This window comes from Lissotriton helveticus, chromosome 12 (genome assembly GCF_964261635.1).
Source record: "Lissotriton helveticus chromosome 12, aLisHel1.1, whole genome shotgun sequence".
NCBI lineage: Eukaryota > Metazoa > Chordata > Amphibia > Caudata > Salamandridae > Lissotriton > Lissotriton helveticus.
Window position 1 is genome coordinate 237,469,013 of NC_136073.1, and position 22,645 is coordinate 237,491,657.

At 47.0% G+C, this 22,645-nt stretch overlaps 1 protein-coding gene across 1 annotated transcript in view; it reads left to right on the forward strand.

Moving 5' to 3' along the window:
- The window catches only part of ACSF3 (acyl-CoA synthetase family member 3), a 407,017-nt gene that overhangs the window by 85,733 nt on the left and 298,639 nt on the right, over nt 1–22,645 (forward strand). The window contains exon 6 of the mRNA XM_078671571.1: nt 2,331–2,443. Within this exon, the coding sequence (XP_078527697.1) occupies nt 2,331–2,443 (113 nt within the window). The remainder of the gene's footprint in view (nt 1–2,330; nt 2,444–22,645) is intronic.

The window sequence follows — 22,645 nt, forward strand, 5'->3', positions numbered from 1 at the left end:
CTGTTAGATCACGGGACCGAGGAATAAAAATGAAAAACTACAAAAAAGAGAATTCAGCAAGCTGTTGTAAGACCACTGTACAATTCAAAAACATTTGCCCATAAAACTTTAGGGCAATTAATATTTAACTCATTTTTGTATCATGAGGCAAATCAGTTAAGACCCCCTTAACTTCAACCTTCCGACCAGGGTTTTCATATTGGTATTCAGTGGCGGCTCCTCTGCTAAGGTGGAGGGGAGTCGCCCCACTTCTTTGAAGCAGTGAAATATAGAAAACAAAATGATAATAACTCGAGGTTATTGTCATTTTATGTTTCCTTCTGCTGCAGCTTGGCGTGCCGGGCTGCTCCAATGTCAGAGGTTTGCCCACTCCTAAGTGCACATGCCTGTTTGGCCGGCCCTCATTCATGTGCACTTTGTATGTTCTCCACGCAGGCTGCATTACAGGCCCCCATTCCCTGGATGAGTACTGAACCACAGCGCTCAGACCAATCACAACACTGCATAGTAGCGTTGTGATTGGCCAGGAGAGCCTGGGTGTTCTTCCTGGTTGCTGTTCGCTGGGAGAGAAGACAGAGGGGAGACGCGGCAAAAGGTATGTTTTTCTTCTTTTTTGTTTGTTTAACAAACCCTTATCAACAGCCGCCCCCCACACCTGGTCCATGCCTGCCACCACTGTAGGGATTTCTCGTTTATGAAATGGATGGCAAATTGACAAAGTAGTGGGTTTCACTCTCTCCTTTCTGGATCCCAGGTCATGGAGGAAAAAAACAAGAAGTGCTTTTCATGCCACCAGGAAGATGGGTCTAAAACAGATAAGGCAACAGAAATATAGATGGTGTCTGACATGTGGCTGGCTTTACCCAAGTCATTTTGGACACCCGCCAGCATGTAGGCAAATCTGCAAAATCCCCTTTAGACCCGTCTGCCTTTTCCGAGTAATATTGCAGACAGGTCTTTTGGTAGTCATTCTTCACCTTTGCCACTTCGTATTATTAATGCTCTTTTTAGCATTGGTAGATAATTCTGGGCATGTTCAGCCTATTTACTCTAACATAACTCTGTTCATCTCTTTGCCCTGTAATATGTATAAAGCAGCACTGAAGAGACTTTCATTTCATCATATTTACCCTTTCAGTCAGTTATGTCAAAATTGTAATTTCTGTATCCAAGTCCTAAAACACACACACATTTTTTGAATATTTCCATTGTATTTACTGTTGCCTTCTTGTGCTATGTCTGCCAAATTTCCCACAAATTCGTCCAAATCCCGATATCTGTTTTAAAGTTATTTACATAATCATTCCCAGTCTGCTACACAATTGTAAAATGCTGTGTTCAACATTTCACACTCACCTGTGCGTTTCCCCCCACATTTTAGTTTAGAGGACTGTACATATTTGTAGAAATATATACTTTTGAAAAAGTCATACCTTATTATTTAGTCATAAATGCCTGCTAAAGTTAGAAATGCAGTTTATGAAATCAAGGAGCATCAAATGTAACTTTATACTAGGAAGCAGTGGGGGGATCAGGAGAGAAGAACAATACAAAATAGACAAATGAAAGCCAGATACGACAAAACAGAGGAACATTCCAAACAACAATGAGAAAGATTAACAGTAAATGTGTGCGAAGAGAGTGCGAAGTGTGGAATCCACCAAGGACTGGGAACTGTATGACGTTGTGTGGAGTTTGATATACTGGGCCCAGTCGTCGAAGCCTTGGCCACTGAGCTATATCCTCTTTGGCTGTATAGACCAGGGGTCTCCAAACCGGTCCTGGTATGGATCCGGCCCTCCAGGACCGGTTTGGAGAACCCTGGTATAGACATTCACCTAGACTACAGTTCTGCTCTTCATCCATCTGGAATTATGCATTGCCAGTGATCTCATATTCCAAGTATCCCTCAGATCAGAGAGGACAGTTGCAAAAAGCATGCCTCCGCTAAGCTCCTGAGTGTGAAAATGAAATTGGTCCTGAGTATCTCCAAAGATCCATGTGCACTGGCCCATAACCTGACGTTGAGCTTAGGATCCCAGTGGATTTACAACTGTGATCATTTCTGTTCCAGTGATTACGAACTTCTCATACTCTTTCTGATTTTTGACTCATTCGTTATTATATTATGTCATTACCATTATTCATATGCTCATCCCCTTGCTTCAATCATGTGATGCTGAATTCAAAGTGTGTAACTAAGGTGTGTTCTTGTTAAAAGGTAACAACCTTGATTAGACCGTGAACCTTGTGGTAAATGATATCTATTTGGTGCTCTGCAGTGAGAGCAGGCTGTTCCTCACTACCTGCCTTCTTTATCATTTCTCCAGGTTCTGTGGGTACACCACTTCCAGGGGTCGAGACGCGCATTGTCACTGAGAGCTCCAGGAGAGATGGTGTGTCCTTCAACATCTACGCTCAGGGCGATGAGAGAGGAACAAAGGTAGGACTGAGCATCCCGCAGGCGAGTATTTCTGTTGTGTCCTCTACAACCTACTTGTGGAGAGCATTGGCTTTACATATATGAATGCCTCCTGTCATTTTGTGCTGCTGAAATGGGAAGAATTGACTATACTGTATGGTAAAATTCCCATTTGTGGGTTTCCACATGTTCTATTATATTAACTAAGATTTATGCAGCGTATTGCTACCTAAGAGGCTCCCACTATGGTACCTTGCATGACTAAAATTAGACTAGAATAGATGGCTTTTCAGGTTATTTCGGAAATTTGTTTCTGATTTGTTCAGTCTCAGATGTGTTGAGAGGCCATTCTACTGTTTAAGTGCCATGCAGCTCCCTCCACCCCTCGTTCTTTTAATCCTAGGAACCAGCAAAAGATTATGACCCTCTTACCTCGGTGTTATTTTTGGCCTGTAAGAGATCTGTAGGCGCTGTCTGAGCCGGGGGGATTTTTATTTATTGATGGTGCGATGAGGAAGGCAAAGGTTTTAGAACTGGATTCTCTTTTGTATTGGTAGCCAGTGCAACACTTCCAATGCGGGTGCTGCTGATCTATGTCTAGGGATTTTATAAAGAATCCACGCCATTGCATTCTAAATCCCCTTCAATCGATGAATGACATATTTTAGGCTCCTAGGTAAAGAGAGTTTCCGTAATCCAGGTGTGAAATAATGAAATAATGAATAAAGTACCACTACTCTGCAGAGTAGGGCAGGTAGCCAGCTTAACAGTTTCCTCAGGGTTCGTAGCAGACCAGAGCAACATAAGGACAATTTCTTAGCCTGGACCTCCATGGAAAGACTCCCACACTTTTGACTGTTTTGGAGGGTAAGGAGAGTTGGCCAAGCTTATCAAGCCAGTTCCATCCAGCGTGAGGTGTAGTTTCCTGCAACCAGGACCTATGTTTTATCACAGTTCAGTTTTAAAGTATTGACAGACATCTAGTGAGTAACGTGTTTGAGACAGGCATTTAGTTGGTTGGAAGTTTTGTTCTATTCTGCTGTAAGAGAGATGGAATCTGTGTTTCATCTACGTAAGAAACTAATGCTAGTCCATGAGCTTTCACTATTTCTGCTAGTGGGCATGCATAGAAATAAAAAACTTTGGAAGATCCTTGGTGGACACCATAGCTCAATGAGTATATAGTAGAGATTGATGAGACCTCCAGGACTTGGAAGCTTCTGTGCTTTAAGAAGGCTACAAGCCATTTGAGCGCATCTCCGACAATTCCTGCCTCTTCTAACCTGTGGATTAGTACGGAATGGGACACAGTGTAGAAGGCAGTGCTCAGATCCAGTAGGGTCATTGCTGCCGAATCACCGCGGTCTAAGAGTTCTTCCATTGCTGCAGGCAGTGCAGTTTATTGGGTACAAAATAGTGTGGGCGTCTAATAAGGCAGACAGATGTTTATTTACGTATTTCTCCACGGTTTTACCCACCCCGAAAGTAGTGAAATGGGTCGGTAGTTCTCTGCACAGAAAGGATTTGCTGAGGGTTTCTTCAGGAGTGGTTTAACCACGACATATTTCCATGCCATGAGAGCCAAGACACTCCGAATGGAGTAGTTGAACATATCCGGTAGTGTGGTTGAGATTGTATTACCCCATTTCCTCAATATGTCTGGGGGGCTGGGTCTAGCAGGGACCCTGATTTGATGGTCCTTAGGGTGTCTTCTGGTATTTCCTTATTCATTAAAGGGAAGGATTGTACTTGATTTTGGCTGGTGTAGTTGCTTCCAGAGTTAGGTTGTGGGTATCATCTTTAGGCAGGGCTATCAGAATACAGTTAACCTTTTCTAAGAAGAAGTTAGCAAGCCTATTACATCGCTCCTTAGACGGGTTAGGTCCTGTTTGATTTTTGTCTGGCTTCATCAGGATGTTAACTATTTTGAACAGCTTGTTTGAAGAGTTAGGAGCCTTTTCTATTTCATCACTGAAGTGTGAGACTCTTGCTTCCCTATTTGTATATTTTTTTTACAGACTTCTTATATGCTGCCTTACTGGGCCCAACATGTGTTTTCCTCCATTCTCTTTAAAAAAAAAATTCTCTCCTTTTTTAGCTGCAGGACATTTGCTGAGTACCATGGGCACATTCTGATAGACGACATGGCCTTTGTAATTTTAAGGAAACCAGGGTGTCTAGAGAGCCTTTAAGCCAGTTTTCAGAATCCTTGTATCTCACCCCTATGTTACCTACCATTCTTGGAATGGATTCTGCTAGGGAGTTTTCCTAGCTTGTGGCCTCTAATTATTTGGACCAGCATCTCCTTAGCTTAGTGGGATAGGTGGTCTTAATTACATGTGGACGTGAACTTATGGAAAAGGGAACTAGGTAGTGGTCTGTCCGATATATTGGAATCTGTGTGTCTGCGTGAGCTCCTTACTGTTTGAGAAGATGGGGTGTAAAAGATGACCTAGTTGGTGAGTGGGCTGATTTACAAATTGAATCATTAGAATGGCATCCAAATTATGAATTACGTTTTTTGTAGTCTTTTTGTTCTCAATATCAAAATGTATGTTGCACTCCACCAACAGTGTGATATTTCCTTTCTCCAGACTAAGTTCTGCTACTAGTTCTGGAAGTACTTTCCTAAATTCTGTAACAGGACCTGAAGGGCTGTAGATCAGTAACCCTGAAAGCATAATGTTGGCAGACAAATCCATTGAGATAAGAAGGCATTCGCTGTCAGAGAACTTAATGGGAGTGAGTTGACCTTTAAACATGTCTTCGTAGATTATAGTTACCCACCACCTTTTCTGTCTTCCTGGTTGCACCTGGCGATTCTGTAGCCTTGAGGGAGAGCCATGGCTACTTTCGGCATGGAGTTGTCTCGCATCCATGTCTCCGTGATGAAAGCAACTTCTTGTTACTTATCTTCAAGTAAAATAAACCATTCTGCATAGTGTTTTGGTAGGGATCTACATTAAAGTAGCAGCATTTGCCAATCGTGACTGACCTTCTCGGATAGAGACCTTGTTGCAATACTGGAAACTGTGTTAGTGTTTTCTATATCTAGTTTGCAAGTATTGGCAACCAGCTGGAGACCCTCCGGTGACAATATGTGCTGACAGAGTTTACTTATCATGGAGTTGGGCTTTTGAGTAGGAGATTCCAGCTGGTGCCAGATGGGCAGGGGTTCTCCCTAGCCCTGTTTGGCCGCAGACTGGTGCAGACAGGTTTGCCCTTGGTGCTCCAGCTGTGCTCAACCACTGCGGGCGTACCCGCCCCAGGCTTCATTAAGTACTGGGCTGGGCTGATAGAGTTTAGAACAACTAGAGCCCCTACCTAAGATGGCGGCTCTTGTGTAAAAATGGCTCTGAACATGGCCAGCACTGAAAGGTGGGTGATATGTTTTGAAATGACACTCATCCCACCCCTATAATTTGTATTTTAGTTCCACACAATCAGTAACACTTTAAAAATTATCTAAAAAGCAGTCAAGTGCAATCCAAGTTCCTGAGTGCGTTGTGATTTAAAATTGAATAAAAACGGCCCTTCCCTCCTCGTTCAGTACAAATTCACAATTGAAGTTACTTTTATCCAAAAAGTGCTATTTCATGCAAATGATGCAACAGAGTGCCCTGCAAGCTTTGGCTTTACCTGTCCCATACAAATTTTAATAAAGTGATATTGGATTTGTTTATTTTATTTAAAAGGTTTTATATAGCGCTGGCTGGACCCAAGGGTATCAGAGCGCTTTACATGGGTTAAAGAGTAGGTATTACAAAATAGCAAAAGTACAATGAGGTAGCATTCAAAACTAATTAAAACAGTAAATAACAGCTCAAATTACTTGATCTAATTACATAAATTGCGATAGGCAGCAGCAAGTCAAGAGAAGAGAGGCTAGTGTGGAAAAGGAGAGGATAGAGAAGAGGGGGGGAAGGATGTAAGAATGGGGTGAAGCTGTGGGGGGGATGGATAAGGAAATACCAAGTAGGTCAAGCAGGGCCTATGAAAGGGATTAGTGGTAGAGAGGAAGTAGAAAAAAAGGAAGAAGTGAAAAGGGGGGAGTCCGGAGATCAGAAGGGGGGAATCCTAAAATGTTGGAAACCGGGTTGGGATGAGTGCCCGGTGAAGGAGACAAGGACCCCAGAATTTGTCGAGAAGGTGTAGTTTGAGGTCTTTTTTGAAGTTGAAGTAGGAGAGTTTGCAACAAAGTTCTTTAGGTAGTGAATTCCAGATGGTAGGCGCATTACAGGAGAAGGAGTGTGATTATGTGGATTTCTTGTTTAACAGAGGAGGGACAAAAACTAGAGTGTTGGAGCTCCTTCAGTGCTTGAGAGCAGCCAGCTTTGTGGAATTTATCTGAGAAGTTCAGTGGGCTGTTTTGATGCAGGGCTTTGTGCGTAATGCAAGTGGTCTTGTAGGTAGATCTGCCTTCAATTGGAAGCCAGTTGAGGGCTTTAAGGGCAGGGGAGATATGATCGAATCGTTTGAGGTCGGTAATGAGCCTAGCAGCGAGGTTAAGAAGAGATTTGATTGGGGCTAAGTGGACTTTGGGTGTTCCAGAGAGAATGGCATTACCATAGTTGATTTTTGACAGGACCAGTGATTGGACAACTGCTTTAAAGTCATCTGCAGGAATGAAGGGTTTTAGTTTCTTGAGGTGATGGAGAGTGAAGAGAGCGCTTTTGGCCGAATTTTTTAAGTAGGTGATAAGAGTAAGGTTCTGGTCAATGTTAATTCCGAGGGATTTAAATGAGTTGGATGTGGTAAGAGAGCAGTTGAGAGCTATAAGGTCCGAGATCCAGGATTGGTTGGGGAGCGAGTTGTTTTTAGGGGAGAAAAGAATGATTTCAGTGTTTTTTGGGTTGAGTTTGAGGTTGTTGTAGTGGAACCAGGATTGAATCTTAGTGAAGGCATCATTGAGGTGTAGCACATCAGAGCGGGATTGAATCTTATTATAAAGTTGAGTGTTATCGGCGTAGAGGTGGTAATTGATTACCGCTTGCCTAAGAATAAGGGTGAGGGGTTCCATAAAGAAGTTGAAAAGAGAGGGAGAGAGAATAGAACCCTGGGGGACACCCAGGGAGATGGGCAAAGGTTTAGAAAGGCAGTGGTGAATTTTTATTTGCTGGGTTCTGTGTTGGAAAAAGGAGGCGAACCATTTGAGGACTAAGCCGTTGAGGCCAAAACGATCTTTAAGAGTGTTAAGTAAAGTAGAGTGGTTAACAGTATCGAAAGCAGCAGAGAGATCAAGGAGAATGAGATGGGAGGACTCGCCCTTGTTGAGGGAGTGATGATTTCATCAATTATATTGAGCATGGCTGTTTCAGTACTACAGCCCTTTCTGAAGCCTGATTGTAAAGAGTCCAAAAGATTGAATGTGTCAATGTGTTTATCTAATGGGCGCAGGGCACATTTTTCGTGGCTTTAGAGAGAAGAGGAAGGTTAGTGATAGGCCGAAGATTATTTAGGTCATTAGGGTCTGCAGCAGGATTTTTGAGGATGGGAGTGTTTTGTCCAAGTTGGAGGCTAAACAGGGACACAACCCGTGGCAAAGGAGGAGTTGATGATAGAGGTCCAATAAGGGGCAATGATGTGTTTCAAATCTTGGACAAGGTTGGCAGGGAAGAGGGTCTCTGGAGTGAGAAGATTGTTTAAGTCTGGCAATAAAGTTGAGGACTTCAATTTCAGTAACTGGATGGAAGTTATGCCAGGAAGCATTATTTTATCACTCAAGTATGGTGGGGTTGGATTCAGGACGAGAAACGTAGAGCGGAAGAGATGAGGGGACAAGAGGAAGTGTTAAGAGGGGGGGAGAATTGTAGGAAATGTCATGCGGGGTAGTAGGCTATGTGGGTGGGGAGTTAAGACGAATGAATGATCCATTTTGTAGATTTTTGCAGAGAAGTAGTTAGCAATTTCTTCACATCTCTCGATAGTGGCCATCACCTTGGGGGGGCAGAGGCGGTTTGGTTTTTAACAATGCTGAATAGTTCCCTGGGTCTATTTTTGGCCCGGTCAAGTAGTGAGTGGAAGAAGTCAGCCTTAGTATTGAGGATGTGTTTTTTATAATTGGATGTTCTTGTCCTATGGATATGTCATAAGCACTTTTTGCAAATGGTTTTTGGGACAAAGAGGATTTTATATTTCTCATAAAAATTAAGGTATCCTTTTTGCTCACTTATTTGACGTAAATGGGGACAATTATCAGCTAAGCAGAAGTTCCACTTTTTTCCCAAAGAACTAATGGTGTTTAACTTGGCATAGAGAAGAGCAGGGCATTCCACAATCCACCTCTGTAGGGTTTGACTTTCGAACTTCCAAAGGGCTAATCAGCTCCACTATAGTTCTTACCACTCCTGCACTGCCTTACGTATAATGAACAATAGCATCACAGGTTGTATTATCGAGCCATGATTCTGCTCAGTTTCATTTTTATGTGTAAAGGACTTTTAAAAAGTTTTTTCGTACCCTATAGTCCAGTCACTTGTAGCTGTGATGTCAGCCATAAGTTGGAGCCCTACTCTTTATAGCATCCACTGCTCAAATTAATTTCATATTTCCCTATACTAAGTCACCACTATTCCTTTTGGGTTCCGGAGTAGCAGGGTTCATGTAGCTTTAGGTTTGTGTGATTCTTTGAATAGGTGCACATGCCACCATTACCATTGTTCTAGCTTAAAATGGTGGCATATGGAATGGTCAGAACAGCAGTTGTACTTTGCTGTTGCTCTGGCCGGTCGTTTACTCTGGACATGTCTTATTTCATGAATAAAGAGATACAATGTACCCGTTTGCAGTCACTTCATTTTAGTGCTACTCGCCGAAAAGCACTTTGGTGCCTTGTCTGGGGTAGTATGCGCTATATAAATACAATTACAACATTTGTAGCCCACTCAGTTGATCGATTATGGTAGCTCAGACATTATTATATCGCTAACAGTTGAGGAGTATCCCAGAAGACAGACTAGGTACTGCTGCCCTACTACTTCCCGTTATTGTGTTCATGATGACTGCCATTTTATGTATCTGTTGTCATTCCTTTGAATGGTCAATATCCTTAAATGTACATATCAGCAATGCCACGCTCACCGCTTTTTGCATTTATGATCACTATTGCTGCTTGTATTTTTCGAGTTTACTCATGGGCTACCTATATTCTCTAGTCTAGTGTTTGTTTGCAGCCACATGCCATATCAGAAAGTGATGCGGATGTCCTCTAATGTACATATTCCATACTTGCCCACTACTCTACTATTTTTATTTAATCATCTATGCTTTTTGGAAAGTTTAAATGCCGTCAGAAGACGATAATCCCTCTTTGCCCAATCACCAGCGATTACCACCTGTAAGGATTCCAGAAAGTCCTTTTGTGTAAAGCCTGGTTGGTTTTTGAGACCTGTTATGATGTCATTCACCCATTTAAATCTCACAGGGTGGGATGCAAGTGCATGCTATTGGCCTATGCTGTTGGAATGTGCTAAACCAGGGGTCCACGACTTTTTTTTTTTTAGTAAGAGCTACTTATGTTTAGTAAAAATCCTCCAGAGATACTATCATAAATTATCAGTGTTATGACAGCGGCACTTCAATCAAAATTCAATTTGTGATTATTGCTTGCAGAATTGCTAGCAGCGACCCCCTCCACACATGAGGCAAAGCCACTAGCAATGATGTCCAAAGAGACTTATCATAGGTAATTTTGCAAACCTCCGCATGTCATAGCAGTCATTTGGCGTGTGCTCCCAGGCACCAATGAAACCGCATCAGTAATAAGACTCCCTAACGCTGCATGAATTAACATTTAAATATCAGCCATAGTTATATTTTTCTTGAAAACATCAGCTTATCAGTTTTGAGAACACACACATTGTACTTTTAAATGTATCCTTTTCAAATTTGGAAACATACCTATGACAGCTTTTCATTTACCAGGCTGGGCTACACACAGTAGCTGCTCACAGGTACCTGGAGGGCTCCCAGTAGCTCCTAAGCTACTCATTGGAGGACCATGTGCAACACCAACCCAGATATCAACCACCGGCGTCCCCACCACTGCAGCTAAATCCTCGACCTTTCAGAGGCATTTCTTTCTATTGGCTATGCACATACTCTGAATGGTCGCACTGCATATGCGATTACCCGATGGCGTAGAAACTTTGTTCCACGTTTGCTCTCTTGAAAGTCTGTAGCTGCCTCTACAGAACGCTTTGCTGTTACTCTCAGACTAGTGATTTGATACACTCTGTTTTCACACTTTACAAAAGCTTAAGAAATAGAAATTGTTGGTGTTAGCAGTTAACATCTAGTTTCATCAAAAGCCATTATGAGACTCCTATTTACATCAGAGTAGGGTGTTTTCTGCTATATTGAATCCTTAGGTTACAATGTACACACTGCGGCGGGCCCACTGTGCCCTCTGGTCATAGTGTTTCCGCACACTGAAAGGGTAGATGGAGGCCGGCTAGAGGCAGTGGTATTGCCACAGGGTGAGACGACACACAGAGATGTATCACAGTGGGAGGTGTTACAGTACTGTAAGAGCATAGACCAAAGTGGAGGGTGGGTTGAGTGCATGGCTTGCGGTAGGGTCAGAGCACAGTCAGCCAAGTAGGCTGGGCAGAGGGTTTGGTGTTGCACCAGTGTTAAAAGTTAGGCTGAAAACTGTCAACATTATCGGCGCCCTCTTGCTCTCCTTAAACCTTTTGTGCGCGTAAAACAGCCGCCATTTTTGGACACCATGGCTTCCCGGCTCTCGCCGAGAGCCAGCGCGTCTCTCTCTCTCTCCCTCCAAACTTCGCTAGCAACCCCCCTGCTTGCACCTGCCTTGGGTCATAAACCCCTCTTCGGCGCTGCTCTGCCCCAGGCCCTCATCCTGTTCCCAGCGCGACACCTCCCTGTTTCCCCGTCATGATCTCCGGCCCTTTTGATGCAAACCCCTTTTTCCCGTGTGCCCGTTTGTCTTCCCCGTTCCCAGACCGACACCTAGCTCTGCCGATACCAACCTCTTGCCCCTCCCCATACAATAGGAAGCTCCCCTCCTCAAAGGATCCCCGAGATGATCAAAGCCCCCTCCACCCCACGAGATCCGATCGAAACCCGCACACTCCGTGAATCAGCGGAATGCCCAGCTGCGCAATGATCATCACCTGCTGTGAACGGGGCGGGGACTTCCACTATAGCCTTGCATGGGAACGGGCTGGGAAGGGAGGATTCGGAGGATGTCTTTCCGTACATCAAAGTATCAACGAGAATGTGTAACATGTAATAAAGAGATAAACTCATGTATAAGAGGCCAGGCCTCCGGGATGCAGTTAGAGCACCTCAGAACGATACCTTCTGTCCGTTTCGTTGTGTTCTCCTCCGGAGAGAATAAAAACCCTTGTTTCCTGCCTTCCAGTCTCCAGCGCCTGCCTCTTCAATAGTTTAACTTCTGTGTGGGTTCAAGAGGCGACATCGCCGGGCAACAATTAAGGATCTTATATTCTGGTTGGTAGTGCCCCCCCAGTTTGTATTTTTCCACAATTGGCGTCCCAAGCGTGGGGCCCATCAGCGACCCATGGATCCAGTGGGAGAGGTCCTGACGACAAAGTGAACGACTGCAACGATCGGGAACGCGTCTGTCCGATAGACCCTCGTCTGACAGCCGATCATCCGAACTTCACTGGTTCCGAACAGACCTCTCTCGAGTGATCTACGGTCCTGACTGGGAACCATCAGGAGTGCCGCGAGGATAACGAAGAAGAGAGGACGATCGGGCGCTGGATTCGGAAGTCAGGAAACTGTCCATGCGGTCCGGGTAAGGTCGTGTTACCACGACAAATTGCGGAAAATTTGCTTGATTGTTAAATACTAGTATTGCCCTTTTTGTTTAATTGGAGATTCACTGTCTGCAAACGGAGAGACAACAGGCTCTCCCTTTGCGAGCAGTGGAGGATAGGTAGGGCAGACAACCGTGCTTATTTTTCTCCCCCACTCAATAGTCACCTGAAACTGAGCTGTTGTTCGCAAACTATTGTTTCCTGGAGATTCCCTGTCTGCAAACAGGGAAGAGACCACCCTTTTTGCAGATAGTGAAAAAGGTAGGTAACGCAAATCTTTGCGGACCTACTCACTCTCCCCATTGTTATTTGTCGGTCTTTTGTTATCTTGATCCACGAGGGATTCACTGTCTGCAAACGGAGAAACAAAGGTCTCTCTCTTTGCAAGCAGCGGAGGATAGGTAGGGTAGCAGCCGTGCTTATTTTTTTTCTCCCTCACCCTATAATTGCTTGAAACTGAACTGTTGTTCGCAAAATTATTGTTTCCTGGAGATTCCCTGTCTGCAAACAGGGAAGAGACCACCCTTTTTGCAGATAGCGAAAAAGGTAGGTAACGCAAATCTTTGCGGACCTACTCATTCTCCCCATTGTTATTTGTTGGTCTTTGGTTATTGTGATCCATGAGGTATTCACTGCCTGCAAACAACGTAGAATAGAAATATTCTGTCCAGTCTTTGCACCTAGTGATAAGATAGGCAGTGCTGACTTTTTAGTCCCTCGTTACGAGCCGTCATGTCTGTCTTCTCCCCACTGATTGGTAGCCTGTTTAGCCCGGACCGCTTATTAGAGATGGACCATCCAGCCCCACTGGAAGGCACCCCTAATAAGGACATGTTCATGAAGCATGGATTGACCGCTATTGCCTATAGTAAACTATGGCATAAATATACAAAACAGGGCCAAGAAAGTCAATGGCCCCTGACAGGATCCTTCGATGATGATAAAATAAAAATGCTAGAAACTGCCCTAGGTAAAAACAAGACAACACCCACTATGCTTGATAGCTTCGGCATGTGGCGAAAAGAAACTGAACAGCGTAAAAAGAAAACTGAGAGTAGGTTGGAAAAAGAGCTGCAAAAAGCAGCCCACCTAGCTGCTCAGAAGCTAAAAAAGGAGATAGAGGAAAGAGAGAAAGCTAAACAGAAACTAGAAAGGGAAACGCCAAGCCAGTGTCCGGTTAGAACCCCCTCCATGCTCTACCCTGATTTACCCTCAAAACGACAAGCCAATGAGGACCTGCTGTTAGGTCCCCCTATCATCTACATGCCCCCTCCATATGCCCCTTCTCGGCCCCTGGCGCAGCACGCGCCACCCCCAGGTACAAACGAAGGTACCGCCGCAGCGTCGGCCCCAATGGCCTCTGTGCCAGCCGAACCCCTTGTATTAAAACCCACATCAACGACAACGTTAGACGAGCATGAGACTCAAGGGGCTGGCCTTGCAAGAACAAACAGGCTAGACAAAGATGAGCGAGCGGGGATCGACAAAATAGCAAGGACACTGGTAGAAAGGAAGGATGATGAAGAGTACATCACAGATATGTTCAGCTCGTATACAGGGAGTCACAGACGACATTTTACCGTACGACTGTGTTATCATGTCTTGAATGCATACGAGGACCGATATCGAGACAAAGGTCCCGAGAGCCTAAGGACTCTGTACCGGAAGGTCGATATCGGGGATGAGGGCGAGTGTGATGTGTCGGACCTCTTTACGCGTACGCTTGAGGTTTTCCGCCACCTCACTGAACGAAAGCCGGGAGCTAAATCCGCGGCCCCCGTAGTGACCGAACCGCCAACCGAGCAATCTAACACCATGATGCCGATACGTGAGGCTGCCCCTTACTGGGTTCCTCCTCGGGGTACGGGGACTCACGATGATGCAAACAACCAAGATGCGAAGGGAAGGGTAGTATACAACTGGGTCTACCAGCCATGGGACCGGCAAGAGATACTGACATTCCGGAAATCTCTACCCGACCTACGAAAAAACCCCACTGCCTTCTATACTGAATTAGGTACAGCCCTGGGTTCGACTATCATGACCCTGGCTGACATCGACTTGTTCTTCGGGTTATGTCTACCAGCTGATGTGTGGAAGCAAATCCGGAAAGTCGACCACCTTGAGCTGTTCGGACATACCTGGCCACAACTCGATGACTTGGACAAACAACGGGGACCAGGACAAAAGCCGTTGAAATCCATTCTAGACCTCCCAGATAAAATTGTAGAGAAATTAAAAACCCTAATCCCAGAAAAGAAAGTGGACTGGTCGATAGTAACGGCCTGTCGCCAAAAACCCCAGGAGGATGTATCGGAATACTTCTCCCGGTTTGAAACGGTGTTCTCCGATTACAGCGGCCAGGACATGACCACTGCAACCGGACACCATCTGTTTGTCCAGAATTATGTTAAGGGCCTATCGTTGGACATCTCCCAGAAACTACAGGCCAGCGAGAGTAGTTGGGCAGCCTCCAAACCTACAGCGATTCTTCAGATGGCCCAATATTATGAGCATCAGAAAAATGAAAACGATAGGGCGACAGAGAAAAAGAAGAAAGACTTAAAGGAGAGGGTGATGATCGCCAAACTGCAAGGGGTGACTATAGGACGAGACCAATACCGGGGAAACTACCAGACAAACGTCCCTAAGACTGCATTACCCCAGGACCGCACTCTGACTCCCTACAGTGGACGCACGGACCTTAGAGATGACCAGTGCGCTTTCTGCAAAGGGACTGGCCATTGGAAATCCCAGTGCCCAGTTCTCCTGGAAATGATCAGGAACAGAGACCCCAGGGAGGTAGCAAACGGACCGAGACCTAGGGGAACACAACGAGGGCCCCCAAATGACGCGACTAATGACAGATCAAGCAGACCGAATACGTTCGATCGACCCAGACAGAACCAATATCAACAATCTGACTATGACGACACTCACACCTTTGCATAGGACAGCCAAGGGCGAGGGAGGGATCCAGTCGAGCTCTATGTTGACCAGCAGGGCCCTTATGTCACTGCTAAGGTCCTGGGTACCAAGTCTCCATTTCTGGTAGACACTGGCGCAACACGTAGTGCGTTATCTAAACGACTGATTCCAAGGGCACCCTTGTCTGGCTCACTCATAACATCGACAGGTTTCGATGGAACGCCCTCCACCAACCCTTTGTCTGCCCCGATTCTCTTTGACGTAGAAAACAACACCACTGACACCACGTTCTTGCTCTCCTCCAATAGCCCTGACGCCATTATGGGACTTGACTTACTGAAACACTTCCGAGCGACGATTAGGTGTTCTCAAGATGGAGTTCGAGTGTTTCTTTACGACAACCCCGTTCTGCTTAAACATTGTTCCCCCCGACACATGTTTTCCATCACCGACGTCGACGCGTCCCTACTTGACACCCTGCCTCCGTATCTGTGGGCCAAAGCGGATTCGGACGTAGGGCGTATGTTAATTGACCCAGTGCACATTACTGTCCGACCAGATGCAACACTCCCAAAACTCCCACAATATCGGATATCGCCAGAGGGCGAGAAGGCATTGGTAATGATTATCCAGTCACTGATAGACGCAGGAGTGGTAGAGGAAGTGGTTAGCAACGTTTGCAACAGCCCTATCTTGCCCATTATCAAGAAGCAGGGAGAGGGAGATGAGAAAGCATACCGTTTCATCATCGACCTCCGAGAGATCAACAAAGTGGTAGTACCCCAGTACCCTGTGGTCTCAGACATCACCACCATCCTGACCTTGATTCCATCCACCGCAACCACCTTTTCCGTCATCGACCTCAAGAACGCATTCTTCTCCATCCCCATCCACCCCGACAGCCGATATCTCTTCGGCTTTACCCTAAAATCCCGCTCATATAGATTTTGCCGAGCCCCTCAAGGCTACACGGAGAGCCCTAGCATCTACAGCCAGGCCCTCAAAAGGCAACTAGACCAAGTCCGGTTACCCGACGGGGTGGTGTTGATACAATATGTCGATGACATCCTTTTGGCAGCCGACACCACCCCTCTAGCGGTTACCGCCACCATTCAACTCTTGCACTTCCTTGCGGAAAATGGCCACAAGGTCTCCAAGAAGAAGTTGCAATTCTGCCTACCCCAGGTCACTTACCTAGGCCACCTTCTGTCCAAAGATGGAAGGAAACTCACCCCTGATCGAATCCAGACCATTCTAGACACCCCTGTCCCAAAAACCCAGAAGCAGGTTCGCTCCCTATTAGGCCTCACCTCCTTCTGCCGACAATGGTTGCCAAACTTCAGCCTCGTTGTAAAACCACTGCTCTCCCTCTTGAACAAAGACGTCCCTTTTCCACTCCCTTGGACTCCTGAGTGTCAAACCTCCTTCACAGAACTACGAGATGCCCTTTGCTCAGCCCCTGTCCTGGGTACCCCTGATTACAGAAAGCCCTTCTCCCTTTACACTCACGAAAGGGAGGGGTGCGCTTTATCTGTCCTGACCCAGGCCATCGGTCCTAAGCAACGACCGTGCGCTTACTTCTCTGCCACTCTTGACCCTGTCGCCAGAGCCTTGCCTGCCTGCCTTCGAGCTGTAGCTGCTGCTGCAGTCTCTATCCGACAGAGTGAGGGGATTGTACTCTCGAATTCCCTCACGGTACTGGTACCCCATGCAGTCGACACCCTCCTGAACCAAACCAAGACGCAACATCTGACGAGTGCACGACTGACTGGATACGAACTAACCTTGCTTGCCCCCCATATCACCCTGAAAAGATGCACCACACTGAACCCAGCAACTCTGTTACCCCTGCCAGAGAACGACCCCAATGTGCACCCCGTACATGACTGCGTGACTCTTACGGACGAACAGACCAGGAGTAGGGTCGATCTCAGAGACACAGCTTTCCCTGACCCCGACGGGGAGTTGTGGGTGGACGGTTCTTGCATCAAGCTCTCCGATGGTACCACTTCCGCTGCCTATGCAGTCACCACAGCTCGAACTGTAGTAGAAACAGCCCGCATCACCCAGCGATCTGCCCAGGCAGCGGAACTGATTGCTTTGACGAGAGCCTGCATCCTGGCAACAGGAACCACGGCGAACATTTACACCGACAGCCAGTATGCCTTCGGGGTGGTTCACCATTTTGGGCTCCTCTGGAGGGAGAGAGGATACTTGACCTCACACGGCACACCCATCCTGCACGGGGATTTAGTCTCCGCCTTAATCGAAGCTGTCCTCCTCCCCAACAAACTTGCCGTTATCAAATGCCAGGCACACAAGAAGGTGACAGACATTATTGGACAGGGAAATGCACTAGCCGACATCACCGCCCGAACGACAGCAGAAAATAGAACGACAACACGTATGTACGTGACCAGGTCACAAGCAGAAAACTGGACTGACGCCAAGGACACAATTAGAGACATACAAATGGCTAGCACACAACACGAATTGACTGAATGGGCACGGGTGGGATTGAAAGACGATGAAGGCTGCTGGCGGACAAAAGACACGAACAGATGGTTACTACCTGATTCATACTTGATTCCCATATTATCCATGGCACACTCCCCAGCCCACATAGGATCAGCCCCCATGATCGAACTTGTCTCCAGGGTTTGGCACAATGACAAGATCCCAGATTCCGCCAAACGCCTGGTCCAACAATGCTTAATATGCCTGCAACACAACCCCGGGAAGGGAACTGTAGTACCCCGGGGGGGATTTGGGGTCCCAAACCACCCATTTGAAGTCCTGCAGATGGACTACATCCAGCTAGACAGATGCCAAGGCCTGAAATATGTACTTGTTGTGGTGTGCGCATTTAGCAAATGGGTGGAAGCATATCCGACCCGTGACAACACCGCTATGGCCACTGCAAAGGTCCTGTTAAAAGAGTTTTTCCCCCGTTATGGCCTCTGTCGTGTTTTATGGAGTGATAATGGCCCCCACTTTGTAGCCAACGTTATCCAGCTCACCCTAAATGGGCTGGGTATCAAACAGAAATTCCACGCAGTCTTCCACCCTCACTCTGCTGGGCTGGTCGAACGACACAACGCCACACTAAAGCTTAAACTGGCCAAAATAGTGGCTACGACGGGCCTGAAATGGCCAGACGCCCTCCCATTGGCATTGCTATCGATGCGCTCTACCCCCACCCGACATCACTTAACCCCTTATGAAGTTGTCTTCGGCCGACCCATGAGCGTCTGGTCTGCCCCGAAACCAACGTCCATTCATGACGTTCCGGATGTCCTAATGTCTGATTATCTGTACAAATTGACTGAAACTTTGTCTGTCCTTCATCAGCAGGTGCGGCAGGCCATCCCCGATGCTTCCAGGGGTCCGGGTCACGCCATCCAGCCGGGGGACTTCGTGCTGATCCGAAACTTTCAGCGATCAAAGAGTTTGGAACCCCGGTGGACGGGCCCCTGGCAAGTGCTGATCACCACTCGGACCGCACTTCGAGTGGAGGGGAAGAAACACTGGCTGCACGCCCATCACTGCAAAAAGGTCTCTCCAGCCCTGGCCACGACAGACACCGTCAACACCCAAGAAGAGCTCCTGAACCAGGACCGACCATCGTTGAACTGCTACCCTGATACAGAGACACTTGAACTTTCAAAACATCCTGACCCCACTGTGCCATCTCGAGAAGGGTATTTCCTGCGTCGAAAGGAGGGAGCTTCGGCTAAGTAGGCCACGGACTAGGTTAGAGAATCTCAGAACGGTGACCCAAACTACCAAGGGTTACCTGGAGAGAAGCTAAAACTGAGTCTGTGGTCCTGCCCACTACCGAGCACCTTGAAGACGAAGATGATGGAAGCGCCAGATAAGAAGATGATGGAAGCGCCAAACAAGAAGCCGACTGAGACAACAGGAAATACCCACTACAGAAATCCGAGAACAGACAGACTCCATAGCTCAAAGACAATTGCACTCTTCATCGTAATCCTCCTCTGTTTTCTCCTCATGACTACGCTCTGGATTATGGAAGAACACACACCTGCTCACGAAACATTCCTAACCACTGCACAGCCTACCACCATGAAGGAACATTATCTAATTTCGCTCTCTCCTCAACTAAGAGAGAGGCGAAAGGAGTTCTGGAACAACTCTTTCGTACAGCTACTTCACCAGCACAATCTTGCCACCAACGCCACCAACTGCTGGATCTGTGGGTTGCTACCCCATGCCACTGGACATTCAATACCATTCATCCCTTCACCCTTCTCCGTCCACGGCTCCTGCCTTGCCTGGCTGATCCTCCTGCAAGAGAGCTATACGGAAAATGCCACCTCCAGCAGAGCTGCAGCACATTCTTCTCATGGGGCCGGGCGAAACAAGACAAAGACACACTTCTGCCCGCTGAACCCCAGCGACTCAATCCAAATGGACATTCCGGCCAAAGAACGAATCGAAATGCAGGTATTCAACAATCCAACCAGACCCACCTTCTCCTATCTGCGGAAACGAACGGCTGCCACTCTGACTGTAGCCCTGACGGTCATCAACGTCACAGGCCACATGTGTGTAGAAGGACTTGGGACACAGCTGGTGGGTCACAGCGCTTGCCGCTTTACTAGAACTTTGGACTCCACGGATCCACCTTCCTTTGTGTCCTCCCCAAACATGTATTTCGTCTGTGGCACGAAGGCCTACACCTGGCTCCCCAAAGGCTGGGGGGGCACTTGCTACATCTCCTTCGTCCTTCCTCCAACTTATGTGGCCCCAGCGAATCACCACAGGCAAAAACGAGCAAAAGACGTTGAGCAAGCCGACTCAACAGGAGCACAGTTCCTCGATGCTATGAAAGGACTCGTCCCCCTCTGGGGCCCGATGGCAAACAGCCGTGCCATCCGACATTTGACTCAGGCAGTCGAGACAACCATGAACATCACAGCGGGCATCTTTGCCAACAACACTGCCGAGCTCCAAGCGGTCCGTTTGGTGGCCCTTCAGAACCGCCTCGTTTTAGATGTAGTTCTGGCGGACCGTGGAGGAGCATGCCGCATTATTGGGGCCAGCTGTTGTACATACATACCGGACAACTCACCCTCAGTGTACAAAGCCATCGAACATCTTCATAGACTCTCTTCGGAAGTCCACCAAGAGCAAGAAGAATGGTCGCTTGGTGGTTGGTTCTGGGACACCGTCAAAAGCTGGGGCTGGAGACTGCTCACCATTATCCTGATTCCCGTAGTTATAATATGTGGCCTATGCTTAGGAATTCAATGTTTGCCACCTATGTGTTCTTTATGTGCGAGTTGTATTTTTCCCAAAACTGTGGACATTGGAAGCGAACATATGAGGGCATTATATGATACCGAAGTTAGGAATTTGATGAAAATTGACATTGAATAAGCAAGTTGGCTAGATATGTTGAAAAGGGAGGACTGTTAAAAGTTAGGCTGAAAACTGTCAACATTATCGGCGCCCTCTTGCTCTCCTTAAACCTTTTGTGCGCGTAAAACAGCCGCCATTTTTGGACACCATGGCTTCCCGGCTCTCGCCGAGAGCCAGCGCGTCTCTCTCTCTCTCCCTCCAAACTTCGCTAGCAACCCCCCTGCTTGCACCTGCCTTGGGTCATAAACCCCTCTTCGGCGCTGCTCTGCCCCAGGCCCTCATCCTGTTCCCAGCGCGACACCTCCCTGTTTCCCCGTCATGATCTCCGGCCCTTTTGATGCAAACCCCTTTTTCCCGTGTGCCCGTTTGTCTTCCCCGTTCCCAGACCGACACCTAGCTCTGCCGATACCAACCTCTTGCCCCTCCCCATACAATAGGAAGCTCCCCTCCTCAAAGGATCCCCGAGATGATCAAAGCCCCCTCCACCCCACGAGATCCGATCGAAACCCGCACACTCCGTGAATCAGCGGAATGCCCAGCTGCGCAATGATCATCACCTGCTGTGAACGGGGCGGGGACTTCCACTATAGCCTTGCATGGGAACGGGCTGGGAAGGGAGGATTCGGAGGATGTCTTTCCGTACATCAAAGTATCAACGAGAATGTGTAACATGTAATAAAGAGATAAACTCATGTATAAGAGGCCAGGCCTCCGGGATGCAGTTAGAGCACCTCAGAACGATACCTTCTGTCCGTTTCGTTGTGTTCTCCTCCGGAGAGAATAAAAACCCTTGTTTCCTGCCTTCCAGTCTCCAGCGCCTGCCTCTTCAATAGTTTAACTTCTGTGTGGGTTCAAGAGGCGACATCGCCGGGCAACAATTAAGGATCTTATATTCTGGTTGGTAGTGCCCCCCCAGTTTGTATTTTTCCACACCAGGATAAGCATAGAAATAGTATTGAGCATAGTGTTGCAATAAAGTGAGAGCATAGCCAGTGTTTGAGCATAGATAAAGAGTAATAGAGAGCTTGGTGGTGGGGTGAGAACATAGGCTGCAGTGCTGCCTAGGCTTGCAGCAGAATGAGAGCACAGGTGGAAATGTGATGTCTCTAGAGTGCATGGTGTTGCTGTAGGGTTGGTGCATAGACCAAGAATGAGACTATATTAATAGAGTGTGTTGTTGCTTCAAGGTAGAGTATAGTTGACAGTGGTGTCTCAGAAGAGTGCACTGCGTTGCAGCAGGGTGAGAGCATAAAGAGATATGGGGACTCAGTAGAGTGCATGATGTTGCAGCAGAGTGAGAGCGTAGACGGACAGGGATGGAGGCTGGAGCTGCGTTGCCTCTGCTGGGTAGCCAAATCTCATGCCGTAGCATGGCCGGGCCATCCTGAGCTTCAGGAGGAGTAGTTGTGGGAACTACTAGCCCACCACTAGCACCACTTAGGCCGACCAAACTGACATGCATGCTTAGCATTTCTCCACCCAGCTTTGTTGTACACCCTGATGGAGACAGGCCACAGGCTCCCAGGTACTGTCTGAGCGGCAAACCAGGCCTCTCTGACGAATCCCAGCGCTTCTGGATTGGCATCTGGGAGCCTGTGCCGTGTGCACCAGTTGAAGCACGGGATAGGAGCAAGACGGAGACGGAGCAGATGCAGCGTTAGGTAAGTTGTAATTTATGATATGTATATGTGTATATATATATATATATATATATATATATATCACAGCTCCAAAGTCCTGGTAATACCCAGCCGGGTCACAGGAAAATTAAGCACTCTCGAGCACGGCAGTGTTCTTTAGCAGGGCGGTTTATTTGAAAAACAGACGCGTTTCGGGAGAGCCCTCCCTTTCTCAATGTTTACATCTGAAACACAGTGCGCAGCGCCATTATCAATGTTTGCGAAGTGGATGAAAACAAACAAAGGACTGATTCTTACATGCAGTACTGGGCGCCATCTTAGAGTGTATACTTTCAACACGATTCACATTGAATTGCTAACAAGTTTGCAACACCTAAATACTGCCGTGTATCGGCAAGATTGATATCTTATAAACAAAACCATGTATTGTACTTAATCCTAATACATTTTATGGCTAA